The 18801-nt window shown below is 44.9% G+C and overlaps 1 protein-coding gene and 1 long non-coding RNA gene across 2 annotated transcripts in view; one reads left to right on the top strand and one right to left on the bottom strand.

Moving 5' to 3' along the window:
• The window catches only part of Gpr107 (G protein-coupled receptor 107), a 61494-nt gene extending 50154 nt beyond the window's left edge, over window positions 1–11340 (bottom strand). The window contains exon 1 of the mRNA XM_021653118.2: window positions 11162–11340. Coding sequence (XP_021508793.2) covers window positions 11162–11284 — 123 coding nt within the window. The 5' untranslated portion in view covers window positions 11285–11340. The remainder of the gene's footprint in view (window positions 1–11161) is intronic.
• A 2-nt stretch (window positions 11341–11342) lies between these two features.
• On the top strand, window positions 11343–16935 carry LOC132655876 (uncharacterized). Its single transcript, XR_009593796.1, has 3 exons — window positions 11343–11578; window positions 12423–12522; window positions 16801–16935. It is a non-coding gene; the product is annotated as an uncharacterized LOC132655876 (long non-coding RNA).
• The last annotated feature ends 1866 nt before the right edge of the window (window positions 16936–18801 follow it).

The following is an 18801-nucleotide window of genomic DNA, read 5'->3' as shown; positions in this document are numbered from 1 at the left end:
TGGGGTTTCTGTGAGTTCAAGGCCAACCTGGTCTACATAATGAGTTCCAGGTTAACCAGAGCTATATGGCAAGACCTTGTCTCAAAAAAAATAGGTTGTGCTAGAGAAAGAGACAGACAGAAGTAAATTCTTACTTAAGTAAGTTACACTAAAACTTCAGGCTTACAGAAATAGTTAAACCTGAAAGTTTTAAAAAGACACCAAAAAGCTAATAAACATGCTGACATCCTAAACCTCACCAATTTAAACAAGACGTCACCATTTTACCACTAGGCTGGCAAAAGCCAGGCTGAGCGTGTGCTGTGCTGGGCAGCACATGGGCAGCAGAGCGCTCAGTCCACGGCAGGCTGAGCCAGGTAAAGGAGGACAAGCTCTACCTCCCCACAGGCCGCAGCATCAGATGCCTGCATCCCAGCTGCTCCAGATGACGGCCAGGGAGAAGAGAAAGAGCAAGAGCATTAGTGACAAAATAAGCCCTCGTGTCTCTCTGGAACTCTGTTTTCGTTCTATCATCCCTTTCCTCGCTCATGAAATGGCTAGGTCCTCTTTTAGTTTTTAACTTCTATCACTACAAAAGAAATGGTGGCCCATTTCTATATTCTAGTACTCTGAAAGCTTGAGGCAGGAGGAGCTAGCCTCAACTAGATGAATGCCTAGCTGCCCTGAGATATAAAAACAAAGGAGTCTCTGGAGCTGAGGGTGTCACTCACTTGTCAGAGTGCTTCCATGCACAAGGCCCTGGTTTTGACCTTCAGCACTGCATAAACCAACCACAGTACACACCTAAAACCACATCTCTGGGGAGAAGGCAGAGGAAGGGGATCAGAAGTTCATGGCCACTCTCAGCTATTTAACAGGTTTGAGGCCAGCCTAAGATGCATGAAACCCTGTCTCAAACAAACAGGCAACCCAGTCCTGGCAAGGCTTGGTGATACCTACCTACAATTGTAACTAAGTGTCAGAGGGTGGCAAGTTACAAACTAGCCTGGGCACCAGAAAACAAAAACAAAACAAAGCAAAAGGTGGGGGAAGGAAATAGCTAGCTGTAGGTGGTGGTGTATGCCTGTAACCCCAGCACTCAGGGAGTCAGAAGCAGGCAGACCACTATTGAGTTCCAGGCCAGCCTGGTCTGCAAAGTGCGCCCAGGACAGCCAGGGTTTGTTACACAGAACCCAGCAACAACAATAAACCTACCACCACCAACAACAACAACCAAAACAAAACAAAACAAAAAACCAACCAAACAAACAATATCCCAAACAAACTAGCCTGGGCAAACTGACAAAATCCAGAAGGTTGGCTGGAAGGAAGAAGGAAGGACCCACATGCAGACCCATAAATATCACTTTGTATCAGTTTTTAAATCTGGCTAAACCAATAACGACTTCCATTTTCAGCAACAGTGTATCCGCCGTGGACAATTGTGCACTGTCTGGCCTGTGCCTCTCACACGCGGGTTGTCTGTGCAGGCCTCTAGGCGCTACTAATGTAGCCGTGAAACTTAAGTGCTTAATAGAAACTGCAACTCTTACCTCCCAAGCCTAGGAGAGTCCTGTCCCTACATCCTCACCAACCAGAAGGATGCTGGGCCTCATGGTTCCCAATCAGAGAAAATCAAGCTGCTGGTGACTCAGTTTATATTTTCTGAATGTCTATGCTTATCTGTTAGCTAGCTGCTTCTCTTTAATGACGTATCTTAGTTTATTCATATTAGATTTTTCTTAAAATAGTTTTTTTGTTTTTTAAGATTTATTTTTATAGCCAGGGGCCAGCACTTGGGGAGGCAGAGGCAGGTGGACCTCTGTGAGTTCAAGGCCAGCCTGGTCTACAAAGAGAGTCCAGAATAACCAAGGCTACACAAAGAAACTCTGTCTTGAAAACAAACAAACAAAAAACCCAAAGGTTTATTTTTATTATTCTCTGTGATATCTGTATACATGTATACCCACGAAGTTGCCCTTGAAGGCAGAAGAGTGTCAGATGCCCTGGGAGTTGTGAACCATCCCTCATGCATGTTGGAACCCAGACATGGTGTGGAGGTCAAAAGACAACTCTGTCTTTCCTTCAGTCTTTATAAAAAGGTCTCTGGGGATTGGTTGGGTTTGCATGGCAAGTGTGGTGCCTGCTGCGCCACCTCACCAGCCTGAGCGCTCACCTTTGACCTTATGCTACAGGTTTCTCTTCCAGTCTTTTAATTTTTTTTTAATTGTGTGGTGCATGTTGTCATATACGGGTTTTGTTTTCCTGTCAATCTTTATTGGTAATAGTTATTTAACATGCATGCTTATGTGTGTGTGTGTTTGTACACAGCAAAGCCAGAGGACAACCTCAAGCTTCATCCTCATGAACACCTCTTCCTTCTTTGAGGTAAAGACCTCACTACCGGAAACTTAGAGATTAGACTAGACTGCCTAGCGAGAGGGTCCCTGAGGTACTCTGTCTCTGCTTGCCACTGGGGCTACCATGCCTGCAGCCCTACATACATCTTTACGTGGGTGTAGAGACTGGATTCAGATGCTCAAACTTGTAAGTCCAGCACATCACCATCCATGCTCCTTCGCTAGCCCTCCTGGTAGTAGTTTATAAATAAATAAACAAATAAATAAATAAATGTAAGTATGTGTGTGTGTGTGTGTATATATATATATATATATATATATATATATATATATAAATTCTTCTTTGGGCTGAAGAGAGATGCTACAGCAGCAAAGAGCGCTCACTCTGTGGCCACAAGGCTGGAGCTCAGATCCCATCACCACGTAACAAGTTCTGCATCCCCCAAACACCTGTAACCCCAGCTCTGAGCAGACAAGAGGACTGCTAGGGTTGCAGCGAAACCCCGTCTCAAAGGACTAGATAACAGTGAGGGAGGAGGACGCTCACACCCAGTCTGCCTTTTAACACACACTCAGGCATGCGCACCTGCACGCATATATGCACACGCATATATGCACAAATCAGTTAACTTTAAACAACCCTTAAACCCAAAGTTATTCAATACTCAGGGTTGTTTTCAAAACATTAACGTACATACAATATATTTTTGTGTAAGGCATAGGATAAGCACCCCAAAGTCACTGTGCTAAGACTACTTAGGAGCAGTATCTCCCTGCTTGCCCCCCACCCCGTTCTATGGTCCCACCTCTGCACATGTCACACTCCCATTTAGACACCTCTGCTTACTGTGTGGACCGTCCCTCCTGTCATATGGCTTCAGGACATGGTTTTGAGGAAGGTAAGAGCTCTCCCTCCTTGTGTATATTTCTGCTGGCTGCTTTGGAGCCACTGGTGATTGAGGAGAGGATAGAGAACACAAAGGAAGGCCCAAAAGTGAATAATACCATTTCTTAAGGCGGAAGTAAGAGGTATGAGGAAAACTTCATCCAGTTATACACATATGCAAGAAGGACAGGGACAGCAGCTCTGGAGCGAGAAAGCTGGCCTGCCAATGACTGCGCACTTCCCTCCCAGGGAAAACAGGGGACTGTAAAAAAATCTTAATTCAGAACATGGCTGCTCTGGTAAGGGATCACATCTGAAGACCTTTAAGGAAGGTCTGTTTGATCCTACTAGAATACAGGCACAGTTTTAATCCCAGGAAAAGAGTGGCATACAGATGTGTGAGTTCAAGACCAGCCCGATACAGGGCAAGTTTCAAGTACAGAAAATGCTTAGGTCCAGGCACGGTGGCACACACCTTTAATCCCAGCACTCAGGAGACAGAGGCATGCAGATCTCTGAGTTCTGTTCAGGCAGTTCGGTTGAGTGAGTTGAGAGGCAGTACAGTGGAGTTCGGGGCAGCTCAGTTCGTGGAATTCAGAGGCAATTTTACTGGGAGAATTTTACAGAGAGAGGTTGAAGAGGGAACAAGCTAGACAGAGGTGAGACAGTATGAGCCAGAGAATGAGAAGGAGCCAGAAGATTAGAACAGATTGCTAGAGTTAGTTTGGGGCCAAGCAGAGCAATTCAGTCAGAGGAGAAAAAGAAGCTAGATTGAATAAGTCAGCGTGGAGAGGAGTTTGACCCAGAAGAGCTGAGTTGAACTAGCCAGCCAGAGTTCAGAAAGAACAAGTAGGGTGGAGATTATTGAGCAGTAAGTCTCAGGGGCTGAAAACATTCTAGACCTACATTAGATTGTGTGGAGGCGAGAAGCTTTTAGGACTAGGCCTAGGTTAGCAGACGGCAGCAGTAAGCCTGGGATATGCCAATTACTTCAGGCATGTAAAAGTTACTTTTATAGGGGGCTACTAATGAATTTCAACCACGGTGGAATGGTGTATTAGCTACTCTGCTGTTGCTGTGAAGACATGCCAAGCCCAAGGCAACTTTCAGAAGTTTACTTGGCCTGATGGTTCCAGAGGGATAAGGGCCTATGATGGCGGAGTGGAGGCATGGCAACCTGAACAGGAAGCTAAAGGCTCTTGAACCTCCAGCATGAAACAGAGGAGAGTGGACTAGAAACGGCAGGAGCCTTTTAACTCTTAAAGCTGGTCTCCATTGACACACCTCCTCTAGCAAGGCCACATCTCCTAAGCCTCACCAAACAGCACTACTAACTGGGGACCAAACATTCAAATGCCTAAGACCACAGAGGGCATTTCTTACTAAAACCAAACCAGATAAGATCCAGCTTTTAGAAAGTCACTACACTGACTTAAATAAATAAGTAAAATTTAAAACTCTATGAGCTACAAGAATGCTGGGACACGACTTACAAGACTGACCCAGTCTAGAAGCCATACGGGTAATCCACAGGAAGCAGTAATTGTGGTAATGACACACAAGAAGACTGAGGACTGGGAGCTACTTAGAGCGTCTATAGAACTTGGTGAAATGGCACTCTTCCAGCTTGAGAAAATGAGCAGCCAGTGGTCTAGTTACTAAGAAGGACAAAGCGGAAGAAGCGAAGGCACACAGGTTGGTGGGGGAATGAGGAGAACAGCCCAATTCAACACAGAAAGATGATGGGGCCACGCAAGTCTGTGGCCACACCACCCCAATGTACTGAACTATTTTCAATGAAAGATAAATAAGATACATGGGGCAGCCGGTGCCTGAAGTCCCATAATTGGGAGGGAGAGGCATGAGATCAAGAGCGCAAAGACAAAAATCCCAGCACTTTGTGGGAGGCTCAGGCAGGATGAGCTCTGTGAGTTTGAGGCCAGCGTGGCTTACAAAAAGTAAGTTCCAAGACAGTGGGACTGTTACACAGAAAAACAAAACAACAAAGAAGAAAAAAACCCTTGGATGGCTCAGCAGGTGCCTGCTCTCAAGCCTGATGACCTGAGTTCTATCCCAAGGACACACATGGTGAAAGGAAAACCAACTCCCAAATTTGTCCTCCGACTACCCATACTTGTATGTCATGCGTGCACGAATGCACACATACACAGACAGACCACACCACACAACAAACAAAAACAGTAATAACAAGAAACAACAACCAGGACTGACAGATGGCTCTTCAGAGAAAGCGCTTGCCACAGAGAACCTCAGAAGCCCATGCCAGCTGCCTGGTATACACAGTGAGGAAGAACAAGAGACCCTGTCTTGTGACAAGCAAGGACTAATACTCAAGATTCTTGTACCACATACATGCCGTGTGGTACACGCACTCCCATATGCAAGAACACAGACATCCTATACACACATTAATAAGTAAATGAAGCAAGTGGATAATAGCTCAGTTTTGTTCTCTTTTTTTTCTTTTTAAAATTAATTTATTTTTACTAATTGTGGTTTATTCACTTTGTATCCCAGATGTATCCCCCTCCCTAATTCCCTCCCAATCCCACCCTCCCTCCCTCATCTCCTCCTATACCCCTTCCCAAGTCCACTGATAGGGGAGGTCCTCCTCCCCTTGCCTTCAGTTTCATTCTTTAAACTTTAGAATAACGGGCTACCTCCAGCTCACCTCCAGCTCCTGCTTTGATTTGGTTTTATTTTTGCAATGCTAGCCATTGAACTCAGGGCTTTATGCATGCTAGCCAAGTGTGCCACTGTAAGGCTACATTCTCCAGGCCCTGTTTTATCATGCAAGCTAACTTCACATTAAAAATTCTAATTTTGCTGGGCATTTAAGGCATATGTCCTTAATCCCAGCACTGAGGAGGCAGACGAGGCAGATCTCTGAGTATAAGGCCAGCTTGGTCTACAGTGAGAGTTCCAGGACAGCCTGTCTTGAAAAAAACAACAGCAAAGAATCCTAACTTCTATTTTCTCTGTCTTTTTTTTAACTTGAAAATGTTTATGTGTATGGCTACTTTGCCCGCATGTATGCCTATGCACCACATGCATGCCTGGTGTCTACAGAGGCTAGAAAAGAGCACTGGATCCCCTGGACCTGGAGTTGCAAACATTTGTGAGTTGCCATATGAATGCTGAGAATCAAACCCAGGTCCATTGGAAAGGCAGCCACTGCTCTTAACTGCTGAACCATCTCAAAATCCCTCCAGCATCTTTTTAAAAACAAAACAAAGCAAAAATCCTATCCAGGCATGATGGCCCATAATCCCAGCACCCAGAAGGCTGAGGCACGACAATGGTGATTGTGTGCCCAAACTGGGCTATATAAGGAGAACCTGACTTGAAGAGGGTAGGGAACAGGAAAAGAGAAACGGAAAACTCAGATTTTCTAGAGCACAGTAATTCAGCTGAAAGAGAAAGCCCCTCCAGCAGACACACTGCTGGCCTTTGGGCAGCCGGTTCCCTAACAGGCCCTACGTGACTTTTCGGAGCACCTGAGTTTACCTCTAATAATCAAAACAATGATCACATCCAAAAACTAGGAGAAAGCGCCTCTCAGCGTAAGCACGTGGTCTGGGGCTTTGTATGGATTATGAATTAATTCGCCTGCTTGCTGACACTACGAGCTGACACTCATGTACCCCAAGATGATGTGTGTAACCTTGCCTAAGAAATTATCCATGACTGGCTGGTTAAAAGGCCTAACCCTGGGCAGGGCAGAAGGAGGTAGCCATGGCTAAGGTTTGAGGGCTCTGGGGACAGAAGGATCAGGGAGAGAGAAAAACAGGAAGAGGAGGAGAAAGGAAATAGAAGCCATGATGCGTTATCATGGAGAGAAGCACACAAGTGGCATGGATGGAGGAAGTGGCCTACATGGGAGAATAAGCAAGTATTTATGGAATTATGGACTGGAGGGAGCCTGGATGGGGCGAGGAGGTAAAAGTGGTGTAGAGGGTTCATATCTGCCTTGCCCCAGGTAAAGTAAGGCTATTCTAATATCTCAGTGTCTGTGTCTTTTATTGATTATAATAGCAGGTAAGATAATACTGCCTTAATAATTAGAGGGCAATAATAAGAATTATTAAACCATACTGTTAAATTAACAGCAACATTTAAGTGCCACGGTCCATCTCTCCAATAGAAAAAAACAAACAATAGCATGCATCACATATTGGTTACCGTGTACTAGTGATAGGAGACCCTACCCTCAGAAGATTAATATTTAAAGCTTTGGTTCACTGCACATGCACAGTCTTAAGTGGAATGGACTCAAAGTCTGATGCTTTTTAAGAACAGAGAAAATTTGGACCTGACTTGATACTAAGGATTTTTTGTCCTAATGGCTCCTGGGTTTTGTTTTTAGAGGTGCGTTACATTTTCCAGGGATGCACTGAACACTTACAGATGGTTAACAGGATATCTCTAAGTATGCTCTAAGTTTGTTCTAAGTATGGAGAGACAATGACAAATGCTGTCAACTATGTGGGGGAAGGGAAACCCTCCTATAATCTAGCCACTTTGGAAAATACTTTTAAGAAAGTGTGGCACTTTCTTAAGAATTAAACACAACCATCCCACATGGTCCAGCAATTCCACTCCAGTCCTGGGTGACACCCAGGAGAAACAAAGACATACAGCTTCACAAATCTGCATGGGAATGATGGTGGGAGGGCTATTTACTGTAATAAAAAAGACACAGAGATGGGCATAGGACACACTCCTGTGGTCTTAACACTGGAAAGACCAAGGCAGGAAAACAGAGGGCAGCTAGGCTAGGCAAAAGGTCATCAGCCACAGAGTGCAGTAGTATTCAACAATAAATAACATCAGATTACTGACTAGGTCAGGGAGATGGCTCAGTGGGTAAAACGCTTGCCTCACAGGCAGGAGGATCACCAGGACCCACCTAACGCCAGACATGGTAGCACTCATGTGTAATTCTAGCATGTATGTCTATTAGAGGCAGAAACTGGAGAATTCCCAGAAACTTGCAAGCTAAGCTGACAGATAGAAGAGCAAACAAACAAACATTAATTATCTGCCTCAAACAAGATGGGACACCAATTCTGTCCTCTGACTTCTACATGAACACCTCAATGCACACATACATAAACATATAAACACAGACACACACAGTACATGTTCATACAAAAGATAAAATTACAGCATCATGGTACAACATGAGTAAATCTAAAAGGTATAGGAAGCCAGGGATAAAAGCCTACCTGCTGTGCAACTCCATTTTTCATGAAGTACCTGGCAAGGACAACCCTATGAACGCACAAAGTAGAAGTATGTTTGCTTGGGCATAGAGGTAAAAAGGAGATTGAAAAGTCAGCGTAGGAGATCTCTGGGAAGCAACAGAAATGTGCTATGGCTGGGTAGTAGTGACAATTATAGTAAATAATGAGTAATCACAAACACCTAATAATTAAAATATGACTTTAATGTATAGAAATTACACCTCAAAAAAGTTGCTTTTAAAAAGTACAGAATACAGCTAGGCATGGTGGCACATGCCTTTAATCCCAGTTCTCTGGAAGGCAGAGGCAGGAGCATCTCTGTGAGTTTTGAGGCCAGCCTGGTCTATAAAGTGACTCCAGGACAGCCAAGGCTACACAGGGAAACCCTGTCTCAAAAAGAAAAAAAAAAAAGGTAAGGAATATATAGAAAGGTCAAAGGATAAGAGAGATAGAAAATAAAAAAAGTCCATTTAACGTGAAGGGCCTTTTCTAATTTAGGAAACTAAAAAAGCTGAGAATAGAAAAGTGACATCAGCAGGAGAGGGGCAGGGGCAGTTGCTAACAGCTACTGAAGCCTCGACACAGAAATGGGGTTCATTAGACAACTGTGCCAAACCCCAAGCACTTGCAATTGTCCCGCTAGAAGTTCTTGTAAAGGTCAATGCTATAGAAGTGGCTCAGCAGTTAGAGAATGTACAGCTCTTGTAGAGGACCCGAGTTCAGTTTCCAGCACACAGATGTGACAGCTCACAACTGCCTGTATTCCAACTCCAACCTGCTCTCACATGCCCAACCACACAAACACACACAGATACACATGAAAATAAATGAATCTTTTTTTTTCAAATCAATGCATATTCCTGATATTGGTGATCACTTCATGTTCTTGCCAGCCTGGGTTTCTACACTGATCAGGCCTAGGCTTCCCAACTGTAAGCAAAGCAAGACTGCCTCCTGCTTCTTTCCCAGGCCACCTGCAGGCAAATGTCCTTCCTGAGGCAATAAATTAAGACTGTCTAAGAAAAAAGATTCTAGTATCGATTATAGAATAAGCTTAGGAAACACACTACAAGAGAGAAAACCATCAAGTCATATGGCACAGGAGAGAATCGGCTGCCAAAATACTCTAAGTTTGCTTCACAACAGATAAGGTTGGTATAGAAGGTTGGACTACCCTGGCCACGAAGACTGGCTAAGAAGTATTTCTCAAATGGCACTTTTACACTAGAAATGCTGGACAGGGAACCAGAAGACATGGTCTTAATGTGTCCTGTATAACGGTTTGTTTCTAATTCCTGAGCTTTATGAACTCTGCTACATTATGTACTCAATAAAAACAATCTGCTGTGAAGCTCAAAATGAGAGAACTTAGAAACCAGAGGTTCTTACCCCAGAGTGATTAACCTGCAAACTGGGATCCGCTGATAAACCGCACCAGGATTATGAAGCCCCAGTGGCCTTCAACACGCATTTCTTTGGGGAGAGCTCTACAGCTTTCAGTGAATTTGCAAAAGGAGCCAAGACTGACCTGTACTGATGTGGTTAGAACCACTTTTCTCGAGACCATTTCAATTTACAAACACGAGCTGAGAGCTAAAGTATGCCTGTACGGATCGGGCGAGGTTTCAAACCTAGAGTCTATACTCTTCCCCCACACACTTTCTTTCTTTTTCCAGACAGGGTTTCTGTGTGTAGACCAGACTGGGCTCGAACTCAAGGGACCCGCCTGCCTCTGCCTTCCAAATGCTTGGTTAAAGGCATGCATCACCACACCCGGCTTGTCTGTACTCTTTAAAACTCTACATGCACAGCCTTGACACTTCACGCCTGATGCAACATGTTTTTACAAAGACCGCTGTGTCAGGTCCACAAACTTCTTCTGGGAACCCTGATTATTAGACAGAATACCGGGCTTTGAGTCATAATGATGTAATCTTCTGTTCCCCAGATATATTAACCTGCTGACAGTCATGTGTAAACCTTAGAGAACTTTACACTGTGGGTTACCATAGCGGTCCTTTGTGTTGATTCCAGGCCTGTCATAAACATCTGCCTTAAACAACGACCACAGAGAAAGAAAAAGCCCCACTGCTTAAAACACTCTGGACACTGAGTTTAAATTCTCAGGGTTGTTCTTTCTTTCTTCTTCTTCTTCTTCTTCTTCTTCTTCTTCTTCTTCTTCTTCTTTTTTTTCTTTTTGAAATCAAGGCATGTATTTCAAGAAGGATTTAAATTCCTCTTGAGAACCCTCACTTTGGTCAGTCAATCAGGCACCCTAAAATCGGCAAGGAAACAGGCTAAGGTTCCACACAAGTTCAAAGCGCCAGATCAAGGAGAGCAGAAGGGCGGAATTGGCAAACAGGAGAAACTGGGATTAAAGTTGTGTAAGGGTGAGCAGGGAAAGGAGGTTCCCACCAACGTGGAATCCAGGAAAGCCAGCAGGGATCGCAGGAGCGGCCTCCCGGGCCCTTTGGGATTCGGGCCGCGGCTGGGCCCCTTCCCCACAACCTCAAACCAGCAAGGACCAGACTACCCTAAAGGGCCGCGCAGACTCTTCGCTCAGGACACGAACTTGGAGACCCCGCAGGGCCGAAGTTGGCTCCGCCCGGCGCAGCGGACGTGCCCCGGTCTCCATTCCCTGACCCTGCCCACAGCCCGCCAGTCCTTACTTTGAGCGCCAGGTGGTGGACGCGGCCCAAGCCGGTGTCGACCAGCAGCTCCAGCAGCGCCAGCAGCGGTAGCAGCCGCAGACAGAACGAGCCCGAGCGGCCGAGGGGTACCGGGACAGCCATGTTTGTTCCAGCATCACCAGCTGCTTCCTCTCCCAGCCACTTCCGGGTCAAAGAGCGGCGTCCCGGACGTGCTCTGGAAGGGGGCGCGGCTGCCGCCTCTGAGGCCCCAGAGATCATCTTGCTGGAAAATGCCGCTCTGCGGGACCACTGCGTTACTCTTCAGCTGCCTTCCTCAGGACGGCTTCCGGTGAAGCCCCTGTGAAGACGCTGAAGCGTTTGCCATGACAACCATGGCGGGGCAAGCCCAACCTTTCTGCCGCGCCGGCACTGGGGAGTGAGGGACCTGGACCAAAGGTTGGAACCCGCACTGTCTGCCGCACAGCCCCTGGCAGTTGATGGGCTTGTTGTCGGTGATAATACCTTAGAAATTGCTGTCTTGTGTTAGATCCCTTGCATTATTATCATCCTAGGCCCTTTACACAAACCGCAGGCAAAATAGTTGCAGAGATAGGATTTATTGAGTCCATATGAAGCAACCCACTAGGCATTTTTTTAAAAAACTGTCATTTAATCTTTGGGACAATCTAATCAGATAAGAGGTAGGTGTCATAGTTCTCCGCTGCTCTGCCTAGTCTCTGAGAAATGCTCATTGTGTCCAGGCTGAGCTGGCGATCACATGGAAATTTTGAACTGATAACGTCACTTTGTCTCATGTGATTTCATGCCACCACTAGAGTCTGAGCCTTAATGCTTTCTATTTTAGTGTCTGTGGAAACTTTGTTTCTGGTTCTTGGAACTTCACAGAAGGACTTGATAGTGGGTCCCCGATACCATTGTTTATCAAGGTCTTACAGGAAACAAGCTTATTAAAATTGCTGATAACCAAGTTTGTTTAGTTTTTAGATTCTTGTTTTTAACTGGACACACTAGTAATGTGTGCTTGTGTGTGTGTGTGTGTGTGTGTGTGTAACTATTTAAGCAAAACAGGACATAATAAAACCACTAGGACCCCCTACTACCAGGTAACTACCATTGCACAGATGTGTTGACACCTACGACAGAATCAGATTCCTAAATCTTTTTAACTAGGAACAGGGTATATTTTAAAGGCTTGTTTGTTTACATATACGTCTGTGTGTGTGTGTGTGTGTGTGTGTGTGTGTGTGTGCATGCGTATATGTATATGTGCCATTTGCAGGTACCTGAGGGGACCAGAAGACGGTGTCAGAGCCTCTGGAGCTGGAGTTACAGGCAGTTGTGTTTTGCCTGACATCAGGAGTGCTGGAAACTGGACTCAGGTACTCAAAGAGTAGAAAGTACTCTTGACCCCTGAGCAATGTCTCCAACCCAACATGATAGATCTATAGCTGTAAATACATAGAGATAGGAAGGGAATTCAGCTTATTCTTATTTATGTTGTCTGTATGTATATATGCCATGGAGCAGGTACCCAAAGAGACTAGAAGAAGGCATCAGATCTCCCAAAGCTGGAGTTACAGGTGCTTGTGAGTCACCCAGTGTGCTTGCTGGGGACCCAAAAGCCAGTCCTCTGTGAGTACAAGAGCTCTTACCCGCTGAGCCATCTCTCCAGCCCAATATGTTCAAATTAATGACACAAAGCAGTCAAATTAAAATGTATTTATTTCTTTATTTATTTTTTAATTTAATTTATTTTTTTATTTTTTATTTTATTATTATTATTATTATTATTATTATTTGCTTGGAGCTGGGAGGTGATGGTGCAGGGAGGCAGAGTTAGGCAGACCTCTCAGTTCAAAGCCAGCCAGGGCTACACAGAGAAACCCTGTCTTGAAAAAAAAAAAATCACTTGGTTGGGGCTACCCTGTCTAATAAAAAAAAAAATTATAGGGGATGCTGGAGAGTTGGCTCAGTGGTTAAGAGCACTGTCTGCTCTTCTTACAAAGGTCCTGGGTTCAATTCCCAGCACCCACATGGCAGCTCACAATTGTCTGTAACTCCCTTTCCAAGGGATCTGACACCTTCACTCCAATGTACATAAAATAAAATTTAAAAATAACAAAATTCAAAAAAAAATCATAGGAAGTGCAGAACTGGAAGTGAGATGGGGGCTCCCGGCTGAAGAAGGTCCTAGGTTTGCCTCTGTGTGAACCATCTTCGTAAACTGATAAATCCCCTAGTCCTTCCCTTAACTAAAAAAACCAGTCCAAGTTCAGTTACACCCTCTTCAAAGGCAAAAGTAGAACATGCAGGTGGAGGCTTTAGTTTATCTTAAGGTTGTAGTTTATCTTAAAATACCTTTAAGTTTCATGGGAGGGAAAGGCAGTGATTACTCCTGGTGCCTGGCCTTCCCTTCCCTTGGGTCTTGGGCCATCTCTTATGAGTATGCAATCTTCCACATTTGAACAGGAGTTTCACCTGATCCCACCCCCTTTCAGATAGGGAAACTTGGAACAGGAAACTCTAGAATTAATCTTTTGCAGCCCTACTCAGAGAGATGAGTAATTATTTTCTGAGTGAACGTAATCACTTATGATGATCTATATGCATGAAAGTCTTACGAGGTGTGTATTTTTTTTTTTCAGATCAGGTTTGGTTAGATGAATTAATTCAGAGGTGGTCTGTTTATATAAATGACCCACCAGCAGAGGGTGTCAGAACCCCTGGAGCCGGAAGGTGGTACTGAGCCTCTGGACATAGATGCTGGGAACCAGGTTCAGATCCTCTGTAAGAGCAGTACACACTCAACCACTGAGCCGCCTCTCTAGCCTCAGCTTTCTGATTTTTATAATTTTGTATTTTAAAAAGGTAGCGAGCTTTAACCCTGTGTTAGGGAGCCTGGGGTAAAAGTCTGCTTTTGCGGATGTAGCTTAGTAGCCTGGCATGTGCATGAATGAGATCTTCGGTTTGGTTCCCACACCAGAACATTCCAAAAATCTTGAAAAGAAGAGAATGTGAAAAAACTGATACTTTGTTTTGGGAAGCAAGAAGGTTAAAAACAGTTAAGAAAAAATTTAAAAATTTCTGTGTATGTGTGTCTAAGTATGTGTACGCACACGCACGTGCAGGAGTCTGCAGAGGCCAAGAGGGCATCAGATCCTCTGCAGCTGGAGTTACACATGGTGGTTGGCCACCATTAGTGCTGAGAATGAAACTGGAAAAGCAGCCGGTGCTCTTAACTGTTCTGTTGAGCTATTTCTCCAGCACTACTTACATGATTTTCACTTAAAAAAAAAAAAACTAGTAAGTTCACAGATGACTTTTTAAGTTAAATTTTCCTTTTTGATGTAGTACTGAGGATTGAACCAAAGCTTCATGCATGCTAGACAAGCCCACTGAGCCATATTCCCATCCTATTTTTACTTTTTAAAGTCAGTTCCCAACCGATAATAGTCAGGGCTAGAGAGATAGCTTGGTACTTACTGATGTTGCAGAGGACTCCGATTTGTTTCCTAGAACCCATGTGGTGACTAGCACCAGTTCCACAGGATCCAGTGGCCTCTTCTGGCACCGTCACACTTACATACATGCAGACAAACATACACATAGATATAATAACAATGACAACAACAATAATAATAGCCAGGCATGACAACACATGCCTTTACTTCTAGCGCTCAGGAGGCAGAGGCAGGAGAATCTCTGCAGGCACTGTTTTTTAAACTCTATTTATTTGGGGTTCCTCAAGCCTCTACCTTCCCTTTAACCCCCCAACCCTAGGTAGGAAAGAAAGAAGGTTAGAAGAAAAGGTACATAGATATCTTTAGACTTAGTTCCAGCTGGTTAAGCTTTGGTTCTTTGGGAAAATACCAGTCTCTGTCTTCAGGATGTCTAGCAGTGCAGCAAGTGGCAAACGCTGCAGCAGGATGAACAAGCAGCATCCTTCTCTTCCGTCCATCTCCTCTAAGCCTCTTCCTCTCTCTGGGCTCTGGTATTTATACCTTCCCAGAGTCCTCAGAATTCCACCAACTCCAGCTGGCAAAGACCACACCCCTCCTGAGCCCTATGTGGCAGTTATCAGTTGTGGATAAACTAAGGCAGCCCCATATTCCACACTTGGGATTAAAACAAAAACCCGCTTACATACCATAACTGAGGTTTTGTTTTGGCTTGATTTGGTTTTTTGTTTTATTTGAGACAGGGTTTCTCTGTGTAGCTTTGCCTGTCCTGGACTCGTGTTGTAGACCAAGCTGAACTTGAACTCACAGAGATTCACATGCCTCTGCCTTTTAGAGTGCTGGGATTACAGGCGTTCCTCACCTTGTCCAGCCTGAGTTTTTGAAGAAACGAAAACTTCCACTACAGATCTCTGTGGGTTTGGAACCAGCCTGGTCTACAGAGTGAGTTCTAGTACAGCCAGATCTGTGTATGAGACCTTGTTTCAGGATGATGATGATAATGATGATGATGATGATAATGTGGGCTGGAGAGGTGACTCAGTGGTTAAGAGCACTTGCTGCTCTTCCAGAGGACCCAGGTTCAGTTCTCAGTACTCACATGGTAGCTCACAACCACCATCACCCTAGCTCCAGAGGATTCATTGTCTTCCTCCACTGGTACGCCCCAGCCCCCACACACATAGACATATAGGTAAAAACAACAAAAACCAATAAACAATAAAGTTCAATGTCACTTTTTAGAAGGTGCATCTTTAATTTGACTAGCACTAAAAATCAGAATGTCCAGGTAGCCTCAGTTCCTCTCAGCGCTGGTACAATGACCATTCCAAAGAAGAATTTCTCTTGTGGTTGTATTAAGAGTTTTGCCAGACCTTAAAAGTAAATCTTTAGGGTTCCTTCATTTTTAAACGTGGGAATGGTAACAGAATCTCCATAACCATATAGCAGGCAGACCTGCTCAGTGGGCTGTGAGAATGTCTATCTTCTCATGTTTGGGAACCCTGTGGTCTCTGGTATTTTACAGTCCAGAGGAAGGAGCATGGAAGACCCCTCCTAAAGTCTTTGAAACTTGGTCCAAGGAGTCAGGTGGAATGCTCTTCAAACACTGGGTCCCAGAAAGGCATAACACGTGACTTGTGACTTCTGAGTTTCCAGAGGTCATTTGCGTAACCAGGATGCTGCAACAGCATACCTTGAGTAACAAAACAAGTTCTGCCTGCTTCTCCTTGGCAGCGATTTCCAAGGGGCATTGAGGCAAGGCAGGGACTTGAAAAGCCTGGAGGTCAGCAAGGACACAGCTCCTAGACCCTGGCTTTGAGTCTTGTTCTTGTAACCGCCGGCCTTTCCAGCTTGCAGGATCAGTTCAGGGTCGCCACTGGTAGGAAACAAGTGTCTCAACTCAAATGTGCTGTTTGGATACAGCACTATGGATAATATTTAGCCTGGGCTCGGACAGTGGGAGAAAATAAGACACTTGTCCACTTGTCTTCCCTTTTACCAAAGTGTTTATTACATTTCTGTATGTATGTGCTGGGGGAGGGGCGCATGCCATGGAGAGTGTGTATGGGTCAGAGGATAATATTTAAAAAACTGTTCTCTTTCTGCCATGTGAGTCACAGGGTCAGAACTCAAGGGGCCAGGTTTGGAGGCAGCTCCTTCACCTGCTGAGCTGTCACACCGGTCTGTTTGTCTTTTCAGAGGAGTCCTTTCAGACCCCAAAGCTAACACAGTCAAAGGAACCGGAAGCTCATGGGGCCTGGTAACATCCGTTGGCTCCATCTTCCAGATTGTGTTGGAGAATCTCAGGCATCTCCTGGGACACAGAAGAAACCCTTGAGAGCATCTTCCTGGCAACTGGGAAGATGTTGGTCCAGTGGCCCCAATACACCTTCAGTGGGCTGCAGATGGACAAGAGATGAACCTGAGAACCAGTTTCAACCCGGGGACACTGGATGCAACCTGCTCAGCGTGTGGCAGCCTGAACTTTTTTTTTCAGAGAACCCAGCAATCCGGCATTAAAGTGTACTTGTAGTTTTAAGACTGCACTAGAAAGTTCCTAGTGTTATCCGGTCCTACTTCTTGGCTGCTTCCTGAGCACGTACAGCTGGTTCTCAATGTACCATGGCTTAACCAACAACTGTGGGCTTGCTAGAATACTAAGTGAAATTATTTTTAAACTAAGGTCAGTTCAAGGCCAGCCTTGGCTACTTGGTGAGTTTGAGGTCAGCCTAGACTACATGAAACCCTGTCTTAAAAAAGAACAACAACAACAACAAAAGCCTGGAAGTGGAGGCACACGCCTTTAAGCCCAGCACTGGGGAAGCAGAGGAAGGCAGATCTCTGTGAGTTCAAGGCCAGCTTGGTCTACAGAGTGAGTTCCAGGACTACATAGAGAGACACTGTCTGGAAAACAAAACACTACCACCACCAAAAAGAAACAAAACAGAACACAGTAAACCAGGCTTGATGGTGCACTCTTCTAATCCCAGCACTCAAGAAGAAGATCTAGACCAGCAGATCTCTGTCTAGTCTACATAGGGAGTTCCAAAACAGCCATGGATATACACAATAAAAAAAAAATGGGTTTATTGAGACTTAACTCCATTGTAAGTTGAACTATGGGAAATTTTAAGCTAAAATAGGAGAGAGACTATTCGAAACAAACGAAAGGTCATTGGGAAACTTTAGTGATAGACCACTATCATCTGTCCTGTTTTCCTGGCTTGGGGCTCTAGCTGTAGCAGCAACTTTTGTAAGACACCGCTTCCTTGCTGTGTCACACAGGGTCAAAGGAAACCTGTATCTGCGCCCTCTTTGCTAAGTGCTTTGCAGATACTTTCTTCTAGTATTTGGAAAGGCCATGAGGTCATTGTTCATTGTAAGAGAGGAAACTGAGGTCTGGAGAAGGGAAGCCCTGCAGCAGCTGGCACTGAGCTCTGCAGAGCTGAGCCGCACTACAGTATGTGTTTGCTGGGCATTTCAGCCTCCTGGACGTCTGTGAAACCCCTTTTGTGAATGAGGAAACCGAAGCTCAGAGGCTGTAAGTTGCCAGAAGCCACACACTCAGTAAGGACTGAACACAGGGATCTCCAACAATCATAAAACCCCATCTGCTCCAGAAACCCCAGTCTATCTGCCACTGAAGAGGTACCCCATGTGAGATGTCTATTAATCCTAAACAGGGTTAGAACTGACCAAATCCCTCATAAATTTGCTTCAAACTACTCAGAAATGGTGACTGAAGCAGGAGGATCACCTGGCAAAGTTTTGGGTCTCCTGAGCTACAGATTAAGATCTTGTTTCAGAAAAAAATTCAGTAAAGGCATCAATTTCCCATCAAGCCTGGTTACCTAAATTCAGTTCCTGGAACCCACATTGTGGAAGGAGGAAAACCAATTCCCACAAGTTGTTCCACACACTTGCTGTGTGTCCACACCCACTCATACACAACTAAATTAATAGATCCGTATAATCGCGTTAAAAAGAGAGCAACCAACCAGCCAGAAGCCTGAGCAGATAGTGTCTGAATGTTTGTCCAGATGCCTTCTTTCAGGGCTAACCCCATCCATGCCATCAGATCATTTGAAGACAAAGACAACAACTTTGCGGGTCAAGGTACAGCAGGTGCGTGGCTGTGGTGAGGTCAGCATTTGCATAGGATGAGCACACCCCTGCTTAAAAAAAAAAAATCAATATTGC

The sequence above is a fragment of the Meriones unguiculatus genome, chromosome 8 (genome assembly GCF_030254825.1).
Source record: "Meriones unguiculatus strain TT.TT164.6M chromosome 8, Bangor_MerUng_6.1, whole genome shotgun sequence".
Taxonomy (NCBI): Eukaryota; Metazoa; Chordata; class Mammalia; order Rodentia; family Muridae; genus Meriones; species Meriones unguiculatus.
This window is presented reverse-complemented; position numbering and strand designations above follow the sequence as displayed.